The sequence below is a fragment of the Polypterus senegalus genome, chromosome 8, assembly GCF_016835505.1.
Source record: "Polypterus senegalus isolate Bchr_013 chromosome 8, ASM1683550v1, whole genome shotgun sequence".
NCBI classification, from domain to species: domain Eukaryota; kingdom Metazoa; phylum Chordata; class Cladistia; order Polypteriformes; family Polypteridae; genus Polypterus; species Polypterus senegalus.
The window spans coordinates 41,813,370-41,837,899 of NC_053161.1; the positions used below are offsets into that span (position 1 = coordinate 41,813,370).

At 39.0% G+C, this 24,530-nt stretch overlaps 1 protein-coding gene across 2 annotated transcripts in view; it reads right to left on the minus strand.

Moving 5' to 3' along the window:
- The window catches only part of LOC120533917 (gamma-secretase activating protein), a 156,685-nt gene that overhangs the window by 125,795 nt on the left and 6,360 nt on the right, over nucleotides 1-24,530 (minus strand). For both annotated transcript variants that reach the window (XM_039761032.1, XM_039761030.1), the window contains exons 2-5: nucleotides 7,472-7,551; nucleotides 6,773-6,829; nucleotides 2,332-2,401; nucleotides 1,884-1,934 (exon numbers count right to left, since the gene is read on the minus strand). In XM_039761032.1, the coding sequence (XP_039616966.1) occupies nucleotides 1,884-1,934; nucleotides 2,332-2,401; nucleotides 6,773-6,829; nucleotides 7,472-7,551 (258 nt within the window). The remainder of the gene's footprint in view (nucleotides 1-1,883; nucleotides 1,935-2,331; nucleotides 2,402-6,772; nucleotides 6,830-7,471; nucleotides 7,552-24,530) is intronic.

The following is a 24,530-nucleotide window of genomic DNA, read 5'->3' on the forward strand; positions in this document are numbered from 1 at the left end:
TCTAACTAGTAGACACTTTTCAGTGACTTTAAATTCCTCTTTTTCATCTACTGCTCCTCCTAAATATGGTGTTCCTCAGGGATCCATTTTGGGTCCTATTTTATTCTCTATATACCTTCACCCAATTGGAGCGATTTTTTGGAAATTTAACATTTCTTTTCACTGCTATGCTGATGATACTCAAGTTTATATTCCAGTCTGCAACTCTGCAACAAATCAACTCCATAACTGTCTATCTGAACTAAGATCATGGATGGCTAATAGTTTTCTTGATCTAAATCAAAATAAAATGGAGGTGCTTATAGTGGGTCCACCAGCTAAAGCCCAAATTGGTCTTGGACTTCTTGGCTCTTTCTCTGTCTTTTCCAAACCTCAAGTCTGCAATCTTGGTGTTGTCTTTGACAGTAACCTCTATTTTGAGAAACAAGTAAATTCTGTAGTCAAGAGTTGCTTTTTCCAACGTTTGTCTATTAGGTAAGATCAAGCCGATTAGCAAATCTCTGATACACAGGTTACAGCTGGACAAAAAATGCTGCCTGTCACTTTCTGGTTGGGGCAAGGAAGTATGACTCTGTTTCTCCTATTTTAGCTTCTTTACACTTGCTGCCTGTCAGTTTTCGAATTGATTTTAAAATCTTGCTGCTAGTTTTTAAATCTTTACATGGGCTCGCTCCTGCCTATTTATCTGAATTGTGTGTTTTACACCAGCCATCCAGAGTGCTTAGATCTTCTGGTCAGTTGTCTCTTGTTGTCCCTCGTACCAAATGTAAAACCATGGGGGACAGGTGTTTCTAAAGAGATGTGTTCATAAAGAGTAAAAATGTCATGCTTTGTATAAAAAAAACTAGGAGGGCATTCCTACTACTGAGACCTAATTCTAAAGTCTGACCAGACTCAATATAAAAACAGACAAAAGGATAATAAATTTTTAGCTGAACAAACATATTAGCAGAAATTTCAAATTGCAACTGCAGGGATTAACAATTCAGTCAGCACTAAATTATGCAAGATCGTTCAGAATATTCATATATTTATATCAGCATTGATGATAATGAACACGGCAATCCATTATCACCAATGCTTTTCACAAGTCCTCTTAAATTTTTAGGTATTTACCTCCAAAAACAAGAGATTAAGAAGATTATACAAAAACACCAAAGCATGATTTGCATTTTATTATTAGTACTCCAAATCCCCTGACAGCCTTTTCCAGAGCAATATTTTAAGCTACAATACTTGCTCATTATCTTAATTTACTCAGATGGAAGAATCCTATTCATTCTCTAAAATTTGGAAGAACTACTTTTGCTTAAACTTAGAAACTTGCCATCATGACACAGCCAAATATGCCACCTGCCAGAAAAATCAGAAAATGAAGATTTTAATTCCATTTAGATTTTCATCAAAATACTAAAATTCAGACAAACACTTAAAAATTAAACACTAATGATTGCTTTTGACACGGGGAGAAAAAGAAAGTGAAAAGTGTAGACTTAAGGTTCAATAAAAAGATGGCAGTGCGCCATGTTTCACATTATTATGGGAAGCATGTTAATGGTAAAGAAAGAGTGCAATGAGGCCTAAGGCTGATGAATCAATGGCTGGTGAAGCAGACGTAAGAATGTCTTCATGGGCAGCATTGTGCTACTACTATGCAGATATCACCAAAAAAAACCTACAAAACAGTTGTACGCTTGGCCTTATTTAATATGAATGCAGCTTAAGATTTCAATGAAAGCTGGGATGTACAACACTGTTATAGTCATCTGTAAAAACAGTAAAATGCATTAAATAATGTAATATTAAATTTGCAACGTGCATTGAATTTAAGGGTATTGCCATTCTCAATTTATGTAAGAAACTGTAATGATGAATTAAATTACCTGGCCGGAAGTGATCTTTCAAATGGTCCGTCTTCTGCAAAATACTAACAGCTAAAATGAAAGACAGATTTTTAAGCCAAGAAGAGACACATTGTGTACAACAATATAATGCAACAAATATAGCTTAATAAGTTATATTAACTAATTTTATTCAAGTGCTTAGAAACTGTCCCAGTAAAATTTTCTTCTAAAGAAAACTGATCTGCCTACTCCATGTTTCTCAGACTAAAAGACAGAAAACAAATGAGCTCCAGTGGTTCAGTTTTAAAAAAAGATAAATAATTTAACTTTAACAAACACAGTGACGCTTATAACATATCACTAGTAAAATCAAATTAAGAAATGGTATAGATATATCAGAAAACAGGCTAATGATATCTCAAAAATACACCAAAATTATATTGTACTGTATTAGTATATGCATTATTAAGATTATGACATACAGTACCCAACAGTGTGTTTGCTCTGTTGACGGAGCAGCTGATAATGGAAACTTCTTTCTCAAAGGAATAGAGAATCTGAAAATAATTTCAATATTATATAATTTATTCCAAATAAACAATAACAAAATCATCACATTTAAACAAGTAAGTTTTATTGCTTCACCATTACAAAATAATATTCATGAGACATTCACTGTTTCACATGATTTCTTTTTCTGCCAGATGTTACATCCTCATTGTGCAACTCAGCCCATGATATTGTCAGCTAACTGCTGAATCCTTAATCTGAACAGTTTGCATGCAAGTTTCCACCACAATAAGGAAGCTCACAAAGATGGGCACAGAAATTGGCAAAAATGCCACCGAATACACAAAACAGAAATCAATTTAAAAAGCAAATTAACAGCACAGTGGTGGATGAACTAGTTCTGCTACTTAAACAGATCCAGTGTTTGCTATTGGAATCCAACACGTGATCAGTCTCGATTTAGAAAATGCCAGTGTTTTCATATGAATTCTTATGGATGCACCAGTTTTGTCTGTCACACCCCCAAAGACATGGAAAGAAAGTGGACTAGTGGCAGTAAATTGACCGTAGAGAGAATGTGAATGAGCACCGATGAGAAAAAGAACTCCACCCTGAATTCTAGTAAGTGTACTTTATTTCATAGGCTCCCCAATATTGTTAACTATAGCAGATGGATGAAAAATATTTGTGTGAAATGAAACAAAAATGCATAAAACAATATTTAACTTGTAGCTTATTTCAACATGTTACTGAATAATATATTCTATATAATATTCTCCAGTCCTGTTCAATCTATATACATCAGACTTCCAATACGACTCGGAGTCCTGACACGTGCAAAAGTTCGCTGATGACACTGCTATTGTGGGCTGCATCAGGAGTGGGCAGGAGGAGGAGTATAGGAAACTAATTAAGGACTTTGTTAAATGGTGCGACTCAAACCACTTACACCTTAACACCAGCAAGACCAAGGAGCTGGTGGTGGATTTTAGGAGGCCCAGGCCCCTCATGGACCCTATGATCATCAGAGGTGACTGTGTGCAGAGGGTGCAGACCTATAAATACCTGGGAGTGCAGCACGATGATAAATTGGACTGGACTGCCAATACTGATGCTCTGTGACGGAAAGGTCAGAGCCGACTATACTTTCTTAGAAGGTTGGCATCCTTCAACATCTGCAATAAGATGCTGCAGATATTCTACCAGACGGTTGTGGCGAGTGCCCTCTTCTACGTGGTGGTGTGCTGGGGAGGCAGCATAAAGATGAAAGACGCCTCACGTCTGGAAAAAATTGTTAAGAAGGCAGGCTCTATTGTAGGAATAAAGTTGGACAGTTTAACATCTGTGGCAGAGCGACGGGCATTAAGCAAACTCCTGTCAATCATGAAGAATCCACTGCATCCACTGAACAGTGTCATTGCCAGGCAGAGGAGTAGCTTCAGTGACAGACTTTTGTCACTGTCCTGTTCCACTGACAGACTGAGGAGATCGTTCCTCCCCCACACTATGCGACTCTTCAATTCCACCCAGGGGAGTAAATGCTAACATTACTCAAAGTTATTGTCTGCTTTTACATGCATTTTTATTACCGTACTATTTAATTTAATATTGTTTTTTGTATCAGTATACTGCTGCTGGATTATGTGAATTTCCCCTTGGGATTAATAAAGTATCTATCTATCGAATAAACGTATCTCTGGATTCCACAAATGAAATACATGTTCAGAGAGTTTGTGTGCTGGTAAGAAGAATGCCCCTAATGTGTTCACATTTGAAATGTCGCAGGTATCTTAATTGTGGAAAAAAACAGTTTAACAAAAATGAAGTCAACCTGGACACCAACTCACCAGTCTTCAAAAGAAACTAACATAGAAGAGGCTACAGGTATATTTTAATAAGACCCTAAATATTTTTCAGTTGTATTTTACAGCTTTTAGGAGAAAAAAAGTTTTCTGTTGGGATAAAAAAAATATATGGAAATCCTGAACGAATTTGGATGAATCCAAATTGATTTGAACCTTCTCAGCTAAGCAAAAGCATTTAAACTATGAGTTTATGAGGAAAAAAATATATTACTATAACACATACAATAAATAATGCTTTCCACTGTACTCTAGTCAATTATCATCATAATTATCATCAATTCAATGGCCCACCACTTACTAAAGTTATGGAATGAATGTACTACAATTTTAAGGCAAAAAAAACTTTATTCTGTTCCACCCTGTACATGTCAATCTCCCATTTCAGCCTTTTCTTTTTAAATCTGTGGATCTCTACACGGCTAATATGTTTGGATCTTTTGAACAATTAAGCTCCAGATTTATTCTCCCAGCAAAATACCTTCCACTATATGCAAATTATAAGATTTGATAAAAGCTATTACTGAACTTTATAAATCCTAATCCATGTCTATATTTGTAGTTATACTAACTAGTGTGATTGAAGATTGAAATAGTACCTGCATAGTATATAAGTCACAGAATTTGCTATTTACTGATCTTAGGGAGCAATAGGAAAGAGAGTTATCAATTTACATTTCAAAAAATGAGTGAAATTTCATCTATTGATAAAGTACTAGTTCAATATATACCAAACAAACCATAATTCAATTATATGTTTTCAATGATCACATGTATCTTACTTACATTTGTACCCAGGGCAACATTCAACTAGTGAGTAATGTTATCAAGCATGTGCCTAACCAGATCACATGTTTTGGGAATGTCCTTCACTTAAACTATTTTGGACAAAAGATTTGTACCATATATCTCTCTCAGTATGCCTCAGGTTTACAACCACTCCTACTGCCTTAACAGCAATATTTGGATTTCTAACAGATGGATTAAAAGTGTGCCACAAAAAATCAGTTATAACATTCTATCCTATGCTATACCACTTTCACAAAGACTTATTTTACTCAACTAGAAGAATCGCAATCCACCTTCTATGCTGTAACTTTCTGTGGGAAAGCAATGTTGTCTATTATCTCAGTTTTAAAAAAATCTAATTCTCTTTGGATCTGTTCAGACCTTTTGGCAAGAACTCTAAAATGAACATGCCAGACACGTAGTTAACATATTTTTTACAAGACCAAGAAAAATTACTTGACAGATTTTTTTTTTTTTCTAGATTTTCTTAGTATGATCATTCTGAACATTTTTAATTGGTTATTGAACCAATGTAAGTGAAAAGAAAGAAGTGGAAAGATAGCATAATTTTTCTTGATGCCTGACTGGATAACTCCATTCACATATTTTTCAAACATTTACAAACTAACATACAATTATTGTGTGATTGTTCCACTATTACAATGAACTAGGAGAAAACAAACGACTGAGCAACTTTGAAAATATCCAAGAAATTTATTAGCACAAACATCTGACAAATGCAGAAGGCTCAAGAACAGACAAGCAGTGCCATGAACCTCTTTTCTTTTCTTTATATTTATATATAATACGTTATCATGACTGTTCGTTTGTCTGTCCAGGATTTTAAATCATCTGTAGCTCGCAAACCGTTTGACCAATTGACCTGAAATTTGGTACACATATACTACATGACGTCTACTATCTGCTTTTGTGTTGATGATTGACCTCCAAGGGTATTCCTCTTTTTAATTTTTATTTTATTTTATTGTAAAATCAACTCTTGGCAGTAGGCAGCAGGGCGGCCGTGCAGTGCATGCATATTGGGGCTGTTCTCATCCTTACCACCTTCACCATCACTTCCCCTACCTTTTCATAGCTTAAATCATTCTTGAGGCAGATTGAACACTTAAATGCCAGCTTACGTGAAAAATTAGAGAAAATGTTTTTGCAACACAAACACTGACTTAATTCTAACGCAAAAAGATGCCGACAAAAGAAGAGAAGGGCGGCCACTAGGGTGGAGAAAAGAAGAGCTGCTGAGGAAGCAGCAAACGCATCAACCACTGAGCAAACGAATGCTAAATGTACAGAGAAAGAGGATGAAATGTATAAGACAAGTGTATTCACTGCACGTTATTGTGCAGTGCGCCGTTACTGGTATTAAATGAAATGCAAAAACTCTGGTAAGTCCGGTCTAAGGGCCAGGGTTGACCCAAGTCATGGAAAAGATGTAAATACATCAGTAATGTTCCTGAGTACTTCGGAAAGACCTGCTGAGGAAACAATAAACATGCTGCATCGTATGGCAACACAAGTATATAAGAAAACGATAATCAATGAACTGTAAAGTCAACTATTGTATAATAGTTTTTGTGTTATTTCATATAACAAATATATCAATACCATCTCAAAACATTCTACAAATGTATTTTAAACATAAATATGTTAAAAATCAGATCAAATACAGCATACTATAAAGTGCATATTTAAAGTAAAAAATATTGTTTACAATAAACTTTTCCTTAGATTTAGACTTTTAGATTATACCTTGTTTTGTCTTGAAGACGGATCATAAATTCCCACATATGTACTTCCATAAGCACCCTGCCAAAGAAAAATAACACTTTCACTTAACACACAGCAACTAATACTGACTTATTTGGATAACAAAAATACAATGCATCTGGACAGTATTCACAGCGCATCTCTTTTTCCACATTTTGTTATATTACAGCCTTATTCCAAAATGGATTAAATTAATTTTTTTCCTCAGAATTCTTCACACAACACCCCATAATGACAACATGAAAAAAGTTTACTTTTTTTAGGCAGCAAGTTAACAGTCAGTTCTTAAAGGTGATGTGTTGGAAGCAGAAAAATGGGAATGCGTAAAGATCTGAGCGACTTTGACAAGTGCCAAATTGTGATGGCTAGTCAACTGGGTCACAGAATCTCCAAAACAGCGGGTCTTGTGGGGTGTTTCTAGTATGCAGTCGTTAGTACCTACCAAAATTGGTCCAAGACAGGACAACCAGCAAAGCGGCAATAGGCTCTTGAGCTCAATGATGCATGTGGGGAGTGAAGGCTAACCCATCTGGTCTAATCCCATGAAAAACATTTAAAATATAGTGACATTTTCCCTATACCTTATAGTTCTCTCCCTAAACTATCTTATAAAGACACACATCACTTCTGTAAATCATTTCAATTAGTCACTGAAACCTGACAAAGTTAAAAAGATATTACCTTCCATGTGTACAGGATGCAGCCATTTCCTTCCACATTGACAATCTGAGCTTTTCTCTCATGAGGAAAAGTAGCTGTTTCTACAAAAAAATGTTTTACATAAATAAATCTATACTAATAAAAAAGGCAAAGCCCTCCCTCCCTCCCTTCCTTCCTCCCTCACTCACTCACTCACTCACTCCCTCCCTCCCTCATCACTAATTCTCCAACTTCCCGTGTAGGTAGAAAGCTGAAATTTGGCAGACTTATTCCTTACAGCTTACTTACAAAAGTTAAGCAGGTTTCATTTCGAAATTCTACACGTAACGGTCGACAACGTCAGCCATGTTGAACTTTCTTATTTATGGCCCCATCTTCACGAAATTTGGTAGGTGGCTTCCCTGCGCTAACCAAAACCGGTGTACGTATTTATTTCGATGGTATGATGCCACTGTCGGCCGCCATATTGAAGTTTCCAATGTCACTAATTCTCCAACTTCCCGTGTAGGTAGAAGGCTGAAATTTGGCAGGCTCATTCCTTACAGCTTACTTACAAAAGTTAAGCAGGTTTCATTTCAAAATTCTACGCGTAACAGTCATAACAGTCGACAACGTCCGCCATGTTGAACTTTCTTATTTATGGCCCCATCTTCACGAAATGTGGTAAGCGGCTTCCTTGCGCTAACCAAAACCAATGTACGTACTTATTTCAGTGGTATGATGCCACCATATTGAACTTTTCAACGGTCTTTGTTACTTATGGGCCCATCTTCAAGAAATTTGGTACGCGGGTTCCCAATGCTAACTGATTCCTAATTACGCATATATATACGTCCATAGCCTGCAGCTCAGTCACTGTGTGAGGCGGTGTTGGGTTCCCCCATCCCAACGCCTCCCACGTGGTTCGCTGCCTGCTTATATAAGGTCTTCCGTCGCTCCGGTCTCTACATTCCCTTCCTTGCTACGCCTTGCTAGGGATTCACGTCTCTCTGCTGATAACTACAGCCTTTTAATGTAATCCATGGCTTCTCCGATGTTTTATTGTTCATTTATTATGATTATAGTTATGGTGTAGCTATTTTAGACTTACTTTACATTGTTCAGGTACCCATTTCCTTTATCATTCCAACCGTATGCCCATTAACATGTCTATCGAGGTGATCACCATCGATCAAAGAACTGTCACTTACCGAGTGGTTTCATGTTACATATTGCACGGCCGTATCAGGCTCACTCTTGATATCCGGAGGAACATTGTGTCTTATGTATTGAATGACTAGGGCAGGTTGAAGGTGTGGATTGATGACGGTACAGGAGATAATTATACTACACAGGAGCACTATAAGAGTGAAATGCTTAAGCCCTTCACCTATGGATCTGCATGTGAGTTGATGGCTGACACTGAATTGTTCGGTTGTCGCTTTCAAGTGTACCGAAATGGCCAAATATTTTACACCTTTCGACAACCGCCAATGCCTCTTAAACATCTTAGATTCACAGGTGACGATTTCAGTAGTGGACACTTTTATGTTTATGAATGTTTAAACTCTCAAAAGCTGGATGTGAAATTATCGATGAAACCAGTTCTATACTTACAACGCTTGACAGATGCCGAATGTCTCTTCAACACAAGTCCTACAAATACTGTCGTAATTGAAACAAACCATGAAACTCAAACCGATTATGCCAGCAGCAATCCAAGCTGTGAGATTTGAGACAAGATTACTGTTCACATGGCCAACTGTAAGTTACATGCTCAAGAGTAAGCTCAGCGCACAGCTTGGTCATGTTACAACCGGAGGGCCGAGCTCACAATGTGGTATACAAAGAGATCCTTAACAAATAATTATTGGTATATTTTCCCTCAGTTTAAAATGGTTTAATTTTCTTCTTAATAAAAATTTTAAGGCAGTACTTCGCCGCTGCAAAGCGTGGGTATTTTGCTAGTATACTATATTAAAAACTTGATTAACAAACATATTTCGGTTTAACTTTTGCCTTACAATGTAAAAGTAATGTTATTTGCCGCTGCATACATTTGTTAGAGGATATGAATCAAAAGTTAACATTTTATTTTTAATATTGTGTCACCAACTACATTAAACCTCAGAAGAGATTACTACAGTGGCTAGAAATACTGAACAAAAGGCAGTATGTAGCTAAGTAGTATTCATTCATAAAAATTCTAAAGGTTTTAAATGTATTCTGACGAAAATGCAAAGTTTAAAAAGGTAATCATCTATATAAAAATGCCCCATATACAGTATATATTATTACCAGAAAAGGATGTAAAACAATATCCCTTCCACATTGGCATTGTGAAAAAACAGCAGTCTGTTTCACAGATCCGCCTTAAAAAAAGGACAAATGTTTGTGCATCTGTGTGTACATCTGGATTGCAATGTTTCCATCATTTCAACGGATGGTGCATCACAAACATTAATACTGATTTTAACCATCCCATACCAAATGACATACAGCAGAGACATGTGCATTTTGCATTTGTCATTTCAACAGATGGCAAATCACAAACATTAACAGTACTTTTACAAATCTCAAGCTAAATGGCAAATAACAAAGACATGTATTGTATTTGTTATTCCAACAGATGATGCATCACAAACATTTGTAGTAATGCATTTTATTATTTATTACTATATGCATTACAAAATACATTCCAAAATATGGTGCACTGCAAACGTTAATACTAAGGTCTACATTGATCACTTAGATTTCAATCTGCTTTAGATGGGTAGCATAGCTAGTATAGATTACTTTTTACTAGGCATTATCTATAAGAGCTTTAAGAATAGAAATGGAGAATGAAAAAAATTACTCCTGATTTCACTCAAGACATTTGCCACCTAAAATGAAAACAGAAATAAGTAAGACTAATTGAATGAGTTTCACTCATCTTGGCGACGACCCAATTCAGAAACTAAAAGTTAAACATATGAGAACTGTGGCAGAAGTCCAGAGTTCCAGGTACAACATGTTCATATTTTTCACATGTAACTGCTATTATTATCAATCAAATGGACAGCCTTCTGTCAACTGAGACAAAGCTGTTTTTTTCCTGCTCAAATGCAAGTTATCCTATGGAACTTCACTATTTTAAGCTGTTTCACATATTTTAAATTCTCCGTAAATAGCAACAGAGTTTAAAAAGCACTTTTAAATTTAAAATTTATGCCTCTTTTAATATCACAACGTATTCTTTCTGAAGTATGAAGAGTTGAAATAAATAATTTGCTATTTCTACAATTTTAAATTTAAATAAATAAATACAGTAAATTTCCACTCCTATCTAGCCAAAAACAAAGATTTGGCAAGGAAAAACTGTATTAGTAAAGAAATACCGAAACATCCACAGAATGCAAAAAAAAAACAGGGTAAGAAATATAAGTACAGTATATTAGAATATAGTATACTGTATATTAAAAAAAATGTGCTATGCTGTTTTTCCTGTCAGCACATAATTTTCTGTAGCTGTAAGACAGCTGAATAGTCAACATAAGGGTGTGTAAATGTTGCTCATTTAAGAAATCTGGTGGTTATTTTCCTTCAAGTATAATACAGACACTACTTAAACAAAAGATATCTGAACAGCTTTAAGGAACAACTACAAAAATGTAGGAATCCCATTCAGGCTTTTTTAACCAGTCTGTTTGCACAATTCACCATGGGTGGAAACATCTGCTTACAGTATATACCAATACAAAAACATTTTGCTTTAAAGCCTCAAGTCTGGCAAATGGATAAGTAATTGACTATCTTTAGATACTAAAGGAGAAGAAAGCAAAAGAACAGAACACTTATTAGTGCAGCAGATGATTGTTTCCTCTTTTTTTAACTACCTTTTTACCATTATATTTTACGGATTTTTAAATATTGTGGTCCATATTGTATCCCGGCCAATACCCTCAGGCCGCCAGAGGGAGCCCTCCCAGCGGCATGGAAGGTCTTCGAATTCCAGCAGAGCCTCATGGACATTGTAGTTTTTATGGACAGCCCTGGATACCGTGGGGGCCACCAGGAGCCGCTCTAGGGAGGCTTGGGGAGCCTTATTTGCCCTATAACCCGGAAGTTCGTCAGAGGAAGAGTGTCGGGCTTCCGGGGTGAAGAAAAGAACTTTACCTGACCCGGAAGTGATACAGGATCACACGGACTGGGGACTGGGAACACTTCCGGGTCAGGGAATATAAAAGGACTGTGGGAGCTCCCAGACAGCGAGCTGAGCTGGGTGGTAGGAGGGCAACGCGCCTGGGAGTCGGAGGATTGGTTTATTGTGTTTGTGATTGATTTATGAGTAGTGTAGAGTGGAGGGTGCTTGGTGTACTTTGTTATAAGAATAAAAATAATTATTGTAGCACTTTTACCTGGTGTTTGGTGTGGTACCTGAGGGTTCAAGGGAGAGATATATATTGTAGCAGTTGGGGGATCTATCATATTATATCTATTTGCCTTAAATACATAGAGTAGTAATTAAAATACAGTAACCACTGCACATTTGCGAACTATTTGCGATTTTGGTTATTCACAAGATGGCCGTGAATAATAAATATAAATATTTTAGGAGCTTTCTGACAGATTGCAGAAACTTGCAGAGGAGGAATAAGTCAAAAAATATATAAACAATATGGAAAATTATATCACTTAAAATCATAATATATAAATATTAGTGTTATTTAAGATTTTTTGAGTGAGTGCATATTACAGGTATAATTCCATTACAGTGGTTCAGTGATGCTCATTCAAGAAACATTCCTATTAATGCGGCACTCACTCAAGAAAATGTTAGGTTTCTAAACTCTCTTGGGACCTCCCCCAACTGGACAACACACCGAAGAGTGTCCCGAAGTGCGATCATCACATCTGTGGAAGACAGTTTATCCACTGCCGGAGCAACAGCAGGCTCACAGTTCTGCTGTGGCTCTTCACCGAAGCAAACAGAAAAGATCTCGATGGGTGATGCAAGGAACATTGTAAATGAAGGGAACAGGATTACTTGACCACTACCTGGTCACAACCCTGTCTGACTGCTGTGTCTGTGTATAGGAGAGTGGCAGATCACACTACAATAAATATTTTTATAAATTTTTAGGTCCCTGGCAGTTCATTGTAACAGAATTTTACCTGTATATCTTTCAATATTAAGTTATTATTGATAAAAAAGCAAAAAAGAACTGTGAGGTGGCACAGAGTAGGTGTCTGTCCACTGATCTGACGATTGCAAGTTAACCGCAGAAACTCCTTGTGTGGAGCTGCTGATCTAACAGTATTTCACCTGTTTTCCTGTGCTGGACTGAGACTGCAAACACTGTTAGCGGTCAGGATCTCAGCTTTAAGACTCTCCCAACATGACTTCCCTATAACACCCTGCAATCTGCCTCATCCTTTGCCTGTGCAGTTTTACCATCAGCTCTGTTGTACATGGCTTGTCTGGGGACAATGGCAACTCAATCAGCCACACTTTTCTCCAGCTCCATGAGCCCAAAGCTCCATTAACACTTTCCAGCATCTCCTCTGAAGAGCCAGGTAAGTTCATTGTAGGGTTTTGCAGCACTTAGTGCTTAGCTGTGTCGGACATTAGGTTTTTTTCCCCATCCCGCACCTGACACCAACATAGTACTGGTGTCAGATTTACTTTCTCTTTACATGTCTCTTTGAGGTGGCTTGCTATCCTTAAAAGTGCTTCTCATTATTTCAGGTTGGCCATTTTCATAGGTGCCTATACTTATGGTGATGGAAAACCACTTGTCAGTGCTGTTACAATATTAAGAACTGTGAATCCTATTTTCAGTACAATAAATTGAAACAATATGAACGCTTGACTTGTTTAAAACAATTCCACTAACTTAATCATATATTATGTATGTCAAGTATCAAGTATAAAATCTTTTGTGAGTATTCCACCTCTTAAGAGTATTGATGTAAAGTGGACACACACAGTGTATATATATATATATATATATATATATATATATATATATATATATATATATATATATATATATATTTATATATATATATATATATACACACACACACACACACATACACAGTATGTTCCTCAGAACATTACACACTTGAGTGAACAATGAAGACTTAATTCCATTACTGTGGACTACATTCATGACATGTGTAGCTCACTACTGAGCTGATGTTAATTCCCTAAGAAAAAAACTGAATTTTGGTGGCCTGTCATTTACCCAGGCTCCTCTGTACTTCAGATTCTCAAAACTTTGCCCTGTATGGTCAAAACACTGAAAAATAAGCAGCATAGCCAAATGTTTCTGCATTTATTCACGTGAACAGACATAATCTCTGAGAATCATCCAATGAGAGCACACTAACTGCCACTAAAAATATACAACCAAAAAAAGCTGTAGCTTAGACAGGGAATCATGCAACGCAAAAAAAACTTACAACAATACCCTCATCTGTATGACACAAATAATACTGCTCAGATCTATAAAGGCTGAAAGATTACCCATGACACCAATAAAAACAAAAACAAAAATACTGACAACTTGACCTTGAAAGGGCTTCATTTTTAGTAATGCTCTGACAGAAATACAATCTACAGTATAGAAAGAAGAACACATCATGTTTCAAGAATAGTGAAAACTAAAGCATGTGGACTAAAAGCAGAATGAAGTAGAAGAAAGCTCTTTACTTGGTTCACTTGTAATGCTATTCCAACAACAGCATTTATTTATTTTAATATACTGAACTTTGTAATTGTTAAATTATCTATACATTTATCCTTCTTCCTAATCCACTTATCCAGGGCAGAGTTAAGGGGCTGTTGGGGCATATCCCAGCAGTTATCGAGTGCAAAACAGAAACAATACGTGGACAGGGTGCCAGTCCATCGCAGGGCAAATAGGCACACTCTCACTAGGGTCAATTTAGCAATACCAACTCACCCAACCTCAATATCTTCTTGTTGTGAGAGAGCAATACTATCACTTCACCACTGGGCCACCTTGTTTAGATTATATCATTGTAAAAATATTACTGCAAAATATAACTTGAACTGTTGGAAAATAGCAAATTTCATTGTTGTTACAGTTCAGTCACTGTGATCAGGTCAGTACACTTAAGACATAATACAGTAAATACAAATCACCTCAGTCCAAAACAGTCCTACACCATGCCCCCCATGAACAATTTTGCTCTAACCTTTTTAACAGGCCCTGAAAAAAAACTGCATTACCATCATCATTCACAGTTACACCAGTATCACCAGCCCTTTCTTACCTCTTTCATAATTATTCATGCCTCAACCTCCATCACTGGCCGTATGTGTATTTCCTCTTTCATCAACATACATCCCTTCAACTCTATCACCACAAAAACAGACAAAAAACAAGCAAACAAACAAACACACACACACACAAACAGAGGTACCAAGCCTTTCCATATTGAATCAGTAAAATACAAATATAGAGATTGTTGTAAGAAGAAAAGACATGTTTTATGAGTGTAGCCACATTAAATGTTTCAACGTTTGAGCCCACATTGTTGACAAAACCATTTTCCTGGAAGAGTAGGCTCTGAGCCAGATGTACACAGAAACGATTTGGAGAGGAAAAACATTTTTTTAAGAACAAAAGGGATGGCTGCGGTTTATTCTGTGAATTTTCTTTGATGTTCATCATTGGAGGATCAACATCTAAAAACATATGTCAGCGTATTAGCCAAAGGTCTCCTAATACTGAAGTTTGGAAGGTTTACTGCAACATATGGCAAGAGGTAGAATAACTGGACCTGACTATGTAGTAAAGCATTACAATCATGCATTCATCATATAATTTATAAATAGCACCCCTTTCAAATATATATGCCAGCAACACTCATGACAATGACAAAACAATTACATTGTCAATCATGTTACGTAATTATTAAAATGTTTCCTTCTCCACTGCCAAGCGCGGGTATTTTGCTATATATATATATATATATATATATATATATATATATATATATATATATATATATATATATATATATATATATATATATATAGAGAGAGAGAGAGAGAGAGAGAGAGAGAGAGAGAGAGAGAGAGAGAGAGAGAGAGATATGACAACACTCATATCAAAGACAAAACAATTACATTAACAATCATGTTACGTTATTTTTAAAATTTTTCCTTTTCTTTTTCATAATTTCTTTAACACAATACTTCTCCGCTGCGAAGCGCGGGTATTCTGCTAGTATCTTCTATACTAATAAAAGGCAAAGTCCTCACTCACTCACTCACTCATCACTAATTCTCCAACTTCCCGTGTAGATAGAAGGCTGAAATTTGGCAGGTTTATTCCTTACAGCTTACTTACAAAAGTTAGGCAGGTTTCAATTCAAAATTCTACACGTAACGGTCATGATGGTTGATAACGGTCGACAACGTCCGCCATGTTGAACTTTCATATTTATGGCCCCATCTTCACGAAATTTGGTAGGCAGCTTCCCTGTGCTAACCGAAACCGATGTACGTACTTATTTTAATGGTATGACGCCACTGTCGGCCTCCATATTGAACTTTCCAACGTCACTAATTTTCTAACTTCCTGTGTAGGTAGAAGGCTGACCTCATCTTCACGAAATTTGGTAGGTGGCATCCCTGCACTAACCAAAACCGATGTACGTACTTATTTCGGTGGTATGACGCCACTGTCGGCCGCCATATTGAACTTTCCAACGTCACTAATTCTCCAACTTCCCGTGTAGGTAGAAGGCTGATATTTGGCAGGCTCATTCCTTACAGTTTACTTACAAAAGTTAAGCAGGTTTCATTTTGAAATTCTACGCGTAACGGTCATAATGGTCAACAACGTCCGCCATGTTGAACTTTCTTACTCATGGCCCCATCTTCACGAAATTTGGTAGGCGGTTTCCCTGCACTAACCGAAACCAATGCACGTACTTATTTCGGTGGCATGACGCCACTGTCAGCCATCATATTGAACTTTCCAACGTCACTAATTCTCCAACTTCCCGTGTAGGTAGAAGGCTGAAATTTGGTACTTATTTCGGTGGTATGATGCCACTGTCGGCCGACCATATTGAACTTTTCAACGGTCTTTGTTACTTATGGGCCCATCTTCAAGAAATTTGGTATGAGGGTTCCCAACACTAACTGAATTCTACTTACGTACATATATACGTCCCCCATCCCAACGCCTCCCACGTTGTTGGCTGCCTGCCTATATAAGGCCATCTGTCGCTCCAGTCTCTACATTCCCTTCCTTGCTTCGCCACGGGATTCATGTCTCCCTGCTGATAACTACAGCCTTTTTATTTGATCCACGGCTTCTCCGCTGTTTTATTGTTCGTTTATTACAATTATAGTTATTGTGTAGGTATTTTAGACTTACTTTACATTGTTCAGGTACCCATTTCCTTTATCATTCCAACCGTACCCCCATTAACATGTCTATCGAGGTGATCACCATCGATCAAAGAACTGTCACTTACCGAGTGGTTTCCATGCCCGGAGATGGCACCTATCTTTTCCATTCTCTTTGTTACATATTGCAAGGCCATATCAGGCTCACTCTTGATATCCGGAGGAACATTGTGTCTTATGTATTGAATGACTGGGACAGGTTCAAGGTGTGGACTGATGACGATACAGGAGATAATTATTCCACACAGGAGCACTAGAAGAGTGAAATGCATAAGCCCTTCACCTATGCATCTGCATGTGAGTTGATGGCTGCCGGTGAATTGTTCGGTTGTTATTTTCAAGTGTACCAACGGCCAAATATTTTACACCTTTTGACAACCGGCAATGCCTCTTAAACATCTTAGATTCACAGGTGACGATTTCAGTAGTGGACACTTTGATGTTTATGAATGTTTAAACTCTCAAAAGTTGGATGTGAAGTTATCGATGAAATCGGTTGTATACTTAACAACGCTTGACAGATGCCGAATGTCTCTTCAACACAAGTCCTACAAATACTGTCGTAATTGAAACAAACCATGAAACTCAAACCGATTATGACAGCAGCAATCCAAGCTGTGAGATTTAAAACAAGATTACTTTTCACATGGCCAACTGTACGTTACATGCTCAAGAGTAAGCTCAGCGCACAGCTTGGTCATATTACAACCGGAGGGCCGAACTCACAATGTGGTATATAAAGAGATCCATAACAAATAATTATTGGTATATTTTCCCTCAGTTTAAAAAGGTTTAATTTTCTTCTTAATAAAAACTTTCAGGCAGTACTTACGCTCTGCGCTTGGTATTTTGCTAGTATATATATATATATATATATATATATACACACACACACAGTGGAACCTCGGTTTACGAGTAACTTGGTTTATGAGTGTTTTGCAAGACGAGATAAATTTTTTTAATAAAATTTTGACTTGATAAACAAGCGATGTCTTGCAATAAGAGTAGTATGGACACACTTTGTCTGCTGAGCATCATGTGATCACAACTGAGCTGATGGTTCTTCTCTCTCCTTATCTCGCTCGCTCGCCCAGCGCGTCTCTCTCTCTCTCTCTTATCTCGCTTCGCTTCGCGCCCAGTGCGTCTCTCTCTCTCTCTCCTTATCTCGCTCGCTCGCCCAGCGTGTGTCTCTCTCTCTCTGGCAATCATCTCCTATTCTCCGTCTGAGTCTTTGTGCCTCACTCATATACTCAACATCCGTATGAGCGTATACTGTTTACTACAGCATTGTGACTGTGTGTGTGTGCTGTGAAGTGCGAGTCCCCATCTTGCTCCCCAAAACACGGCTGAGTCTCAGTACTTTAACACCAGCTTTATTCAGCTTGAAACAGCAACAGCGCTGTTATTTATTGTAGCGGGATCTTTATAATGCTTCTTGTATAACCCATTGACGACAGGCGTTAATAGCATGTCTGCGATCTTTTTGGATGCGCTTATACGGCAAACTGCTACAGCGCTGGGAGACTGCGATTGCTTTGGGACGCTCTTCCGCGTGTCGTCCCGTTGGGTGGAATCCCATATGAGTTTAGAAACTCACACCAGCCATGATTCTTTTTAAAGGTAAAGTGCAGGTTAATTTGTATTATGTATTTTACTTTATATTTTGGATTAATCATTTTTATATGAATAGTTTTGGGTTGTTGAACGAATCATCCGAGTTTCCATTATTTCTTATGGGGAAATTCGCTTTGATATACGAGTGCTTTGGATTGCAAGCACGTTTCCGGAACGAATTATGCTCGCAAACCGAGGTTCCACTGTGTGTATATATATTGTCAAGGATGCCAGGGGCGATGACCCGGCCGGGACGCCTTGAGGGACCGGAAGTGGGCATGCACCCATCTGGGATCACGTGGGGGCTGCCACCCTGGTTGCTTTGGGGGCCACGGTGCCTTGGGAGCCCTGAACCTCAGCACTTCCGCCATACCAGGAAGTGCTGGGGAGAAGAGAAGCAAAAACACCCGGAGGACTTCCGGCTACACAGTTGGTGCTTCCGCCAAAAGCGGGTGTGTCGGTGGAAGCTCCTCAGGAAGCACCTGGAGCCCATCCAGGCGTGCATAAAAGGGGCCGCCTCCCTCCAGTCGATAGCAAGAGTCGGGTGGAAGTGGACAGAGCTTGGAGGAGAGGAGTGGAGGCGGTCTGAGGACTGAGCAAGGCATCATTGTGCGGCCAGGACTTGAAGGAGTGATTGGTGCTGCGGCACTGGATTTGTGCATTTGTAAATAAACACGTGTGGTGAAACAACATGTCTGTCTGTCTGTGTACCCCACAATGGCATCCCAGATGGGACTTCCTGCCTGAGATAAGGCAGGGACCCCAAAAAAATAATTTTGTGGGCAGTCCGGAACAGCAGGTTAGCCCACACGCGCGCTGCAGGAGTAGTGTACGCACGACCCCGTGGGAGCGATTCGCCTCACGGACAGCCACCGGTCCACCAACGGATCATATTCCCCTGGTGCGGTCAGTGGCAACAGCAGGCCGATCCTCGGGCTGTTGTCGGCGCAGAGGCGGCAGCGTGAGGGTCTGTGAAGACGGAGTCGCTGCAGCTCGACAGGCCGCAGCAGCTGGGAAGCTGCTTGGAGCGACGTCACCGCACCGGGAGAAACAGAGCTAGAATGGCCGAGGACCGGAAGTCTCGCTCTGAGGCGGACACGGGATTGGTTGGTGTGTCTGATGTGCCCACCGATGATTGGATGGAGGCGGGCCTCAGAAATCAATCCCGTGCTGAAGAAGGACCCAATGGGGCCGGAGGAAGGGCCCCACAGAGGGTGGCCGGCGGATCTGCCTAACTGTAAGATAGGGCAGCCGTTGGATAACCCTTTGTGCTTGCTGGCGGCTCTGCGTGAGCTGGAGGATTGCCTGCAGCCCACAGAGTTGCTTTTGCAGGTAATACGCGTCATCCGTAAGGGATTGAAGGAGCTGGAGGTGAAGGCGATTGCGTCCGTGAAGATGCTGCGACAGTGGGTGAATCGGCGCGGTGCTGGAGACTTCAGCCGGAAAGACGCGCCGGGGAAGGTAAGTGAAGCCGTCCCCGTAAAGAATAAAGGAGAATCTGCCGAACTTGGCTGTGATACTAGCCATATGTTTGTATGGTTATTTTTATATATTTTAAGCCCTTATAAACTCTCCCACACTGTTAACATTATTAGAGCCCTCTAGACATGAAATAACACCCTTTAGTCAAAAGTTTAAACTGTGCTCCATGACAAGACAGAGATGACAGTTCCTTCTCACAATTAAAAGAATGCAAACATATCTTCCTCTTCAAAGAATGCGTGTCAGGAGCAGAGAATGTCAGAGAGAGAGAGAGCGCGCCGACAGAAAAGCAAACAATCAAAAAATCAATACGTGTTTTTGGGCTTTTCAGTATGCCAAAGCACTGCGATAAAGCGGCATTTTTTAGAGGAGCGTCGGTATCTTCTAAGCAAACAGCCTCTGTGCAAACAGCCCTTCTGCTCACACTCCCTCCGTCATGCGCAGAGAATGTCAGAGATGGTGAGAGAGACAGAGAAAAGCAAACAATCAAGCACCGTGCGGGACACATATCTTATATCATTGAGGAGTTTTAGTTAATATGTAATACATACTCTGATTGGGTAGCTTCTAAGCCATCCGCCAATAGCGTCCCTTGTATGAAATCAACTGGGCAAACAAACTGAGGAATCAAGTACCATAAATTAAAAGACCCATTGTCCACAGAAATCCACGAACCAGCAAAAAATCTGTGATATATATTTAGATATGCTTACATTTAAAATCCGCGGTAGAGTGAAGCTTCGAAAGTCGAGCGCGATATAGCGAGGGATTACTGTATATATATATATATATATACTAGCTGAATACCAGCGCATGCGAGAAGTAGTGTGTTAAAGAAGTTATGAAAAGAAAAGCAAACATTTTAAAAATAGCGTAAGATGATTGTTAATGTAATTGTTTTGTCATTGATATGAGTGTTGCTGGCATATATATATATATATATATATATATATATATACACATATACACACATACATATATATACATATACATATATATACACATACTGTATATATACACACACATATATACATACTGTATATACAACATATACATATCTACATATATACTGTATATACACATATATATACAAATCTACATATATATATCTACACATATATATATATTAGGGGTGGGACTCGATTAAAAAATTAATCCAATTAATTAGAGGCTGTGTAAGAATTAATCTTGATTAATCGTATGTAATCGCACACGTAAATTTGCCCCAAATGCAAATGTTTTTTTTTTATTTAAAACGGTTTTAGTGGGCGACAGAATCAAATAATAGACATGGACATGAATATTGTAAACTGAAGCTGTTTTAATTTCTGAAAAAAAAAAAAGCCTTTAAACTGCATTTGAATTCAAAACAGAAACAAAAATATCATCCCTGGTTAAAATTGGGCAGACTTAAAAATAAAGTGGTAGTTTAAGTACTTTAAGTACATTTGCAGAATAGTATTGTCTTTAAATAATAATAACCAAAATTTCAACATAAAGTGCAGTTTTCTTCTTAAAAAAATAAGTCAGAAACATAAAAGGTAATTTGACCAGCTTACTCTTTAAACTCTGAGTAACATTAGCCAAAATTATTTTGTACATTAGGCTAAAACAGTGTGATCATTGAACATTTTGTAATTAGATGTATTTAGAATTACTAACGGTCACGGAAGTCCAATGATCCCCAGTAAGAGCCACAAAGTCCGCTTTCTGTAATGCATCTAATTTTGCTTGCTTTTCAGTGTGCACAAAACAATGCTTTTATCAAGGCTTTCGGGAAGTCGAAATGATCAGTCGTAGGAACGCGCTTTATTCCGACTCTAACATTTTTGTAGCTGTGATGTGTGCATCAGTGTAATGGATGTACCAGGAAATCATGCATTGACAAAAGTTCCCGTTTGCTTGGAATTGAAAGTGTGATGAAATCGTTATTTTTAACGCGTTATGGAGTACATGCATCGAAGCTTCTCAGCTGTGCTTGTGCTAAGAAAGGGAAAATTTTAAAAATAACGTAACATGATTCTGCGTTAACCTAATATTTTTCATACGTCCCAAACCAAGGAGATCGAAGGTAAAATGAATCGGTAGCGCGTACATAGTCAGTACATCCCCTCTCGGGAATCGAACCTCGAATGTCGTTAGAGGCGAAGACTCTACAATTGCGCCACAGCGTGTGGCTTGTCTATGCTAAAGTATGTATTGTAGATCGGGGTATATATATACATTTATATTGTAATGGATGGCCGGCTATTTATCCCGGCCAATACCCCCAAGCCGCCAGGTGGAGCCCTCCTTGCAGCGTGGAGGTCCCCAGAAGACCAGCAGGGCATCATGGACATTGGAGTTTTTATGCAAAGCCCTGCTGGATGCCGTGGGGGCCACAGGAGGGAGCTGCAGGGAGGACAGAGGGCTTCTTCGTGCCCTGTGACCCGGAGGTTCGTCACAGGAAGAGCGACGGACTTCGGGTTGAAGAAAGGGACTATTTACCCTGACCGGAAGGAATAAGGACTTGTGGACTATTGGGCAGAAACACTTCCGGGTCAGGAGGTATAAAAGGACTGAGGGAACTCCCAGACGGCGAGCTGAGCTGGGTGGAAGGGTGGCAACGCGTCTGGGAGCTGGAGGATTGGTTATTTGTGTATTATTGTGGTTTATTGTGAGTTTAATGAGAATTGTGGTGGAGAGTGTGCTTTGTGCACTGTGGCAAGAAAATAAAGTCAACATTTGGACTTTTACCTGGTGTCTGGAGTCGTGGACAGGGGTTCAAGGGAGCGAGGGCGCCCCCTATCGTTCACAATATATATACCCGTGTATCGCAGTGGAGAAGTAGAAGTTATGAAAAAGAAAAGGGAACATTTTAAAAATAACGTAACATGATTGTCAATATACAGTAATTGTTTTGTGAGTGTTATTGAATGTTGCTGTCATCAAGGATTTGATTATCATTATTTCTTTCAATCAGGCTCGTATTTGTAGGATGTGTTCAAGTTACATTCCGTGTTTGTCAATCGTTGTAAAGATAAGAGGTTTCATTCATCGATTAGTTCCTTACTGCATCAATAAACAGCTCGTCTTCCTTTTTATCTGTGATGAGACAAACTGCATGCACGGGTTTTTTTTTACACTGTCTTCCTTTAGCGGGACATTCACTTTTTCCACCGTGTGCTTTGTTTCCGCAGTAGCTGCACTTATGAATATGATTCTATGTATAAGACGCTTCATATTTTTTTGCTGCCTTCTCAATTGTGTAATTCGGTTTTTGTTCAGCACTCTTTGGAACTGTTGCTTTTGTCTGTGCACTGCATCAGTTCACGTGAGCCGCTTGGTGTTCTTGCATCGAAGGTTCCCAGCTGTACTGGTGCCATCTCGTGTAATGTCAGCTAAGACCCGGCACTTAAAACTTTCTCTCGCAGTTTCAATGAGTTTGTGCCAAACACCACCCTGACCATCTCATCTTCCTCTGCATAAGCACAGTCCTTCACACGTGAATATTTACCGGCAGTGTTTGTATTGGATTGCGCTGATGGACGGCCTTATATGGGCAGGCACTAAATTACAAACGCTAGTGGTAGCCTATGAACTTAATTTAATATAAACTTACGGTTCACGCCGTGCTTTGTTTCCGCAGTAGCTGTACTTATGAATATGCTTGTATGCATCATTTGCTTCATAATGTTTTTCTGCCTTCTCAATTGTGAAATGGCGTTTTGTGCTCATCGCTGTTTGGAGTTCTTCCTTGTGCTCTACGTACTTACGTAGGAGGCGTGATGATGTCACACGAAACTCCGCCCCCCACGGCCATCTCCAACTCAAGACTCCATTACATTATATGGGGAAAAATAGCTTCCAGTTATGACCCTTATGCGTAGAATTTCGAAATGAAACCTGTCCAACTTTTGTAAGTAAGCTGTAAGGAATAAGCCTGCCAAATTTCAGCCTTCTACCTACACGGGAAGTTGGAGAATTAGTGATGAGTCAGTCAGTGAGTGAGTGAGGGCTTTGCCTTTTATTAGTATAGATATATGTGTGTGTGTGTATATTGTGACAGATAGGGGGCGCTATCGCTCCCTTGAACCCCTGTCCAAGACTCCAGACACAATATAAAAGTCCAATAGTTGACTTTATTTATACTGCACAGTGCACTAAGCACCCTCTCCTCCACAATACTGATAAATTAACACAATACAATAATAATAAACTAATCCATCACTCCCAGACGCATTGCCCGCCTACCACCCAGCTCAGCTCGCAGTCTGGGAGCTCCCACAATCCTTTAATATTCCCTGACCCAGAAGTGTTTCAATCCCCAGTCCATGTGATTCTTTATCACTTCCGGGTCAGATAAAAAGTCCTTTTCTTCATCCCGGAAGTACGTCACTTCTGCTGTCGCTCTGCCTATGACGCACTTCCGAGTTATAGGGCACATATGATTCTCTATGCCTCCCTGGAGCGTCGTCTGTTGACCCCTGGGGTATCCAGCAGGTTTGTAAGGGAAAACTTCATAGTCCATGACTCCCTGCTGCAGGGAGAGCTCCAGCTTGCGGCCTGGGGGTATTGGCCGTGATG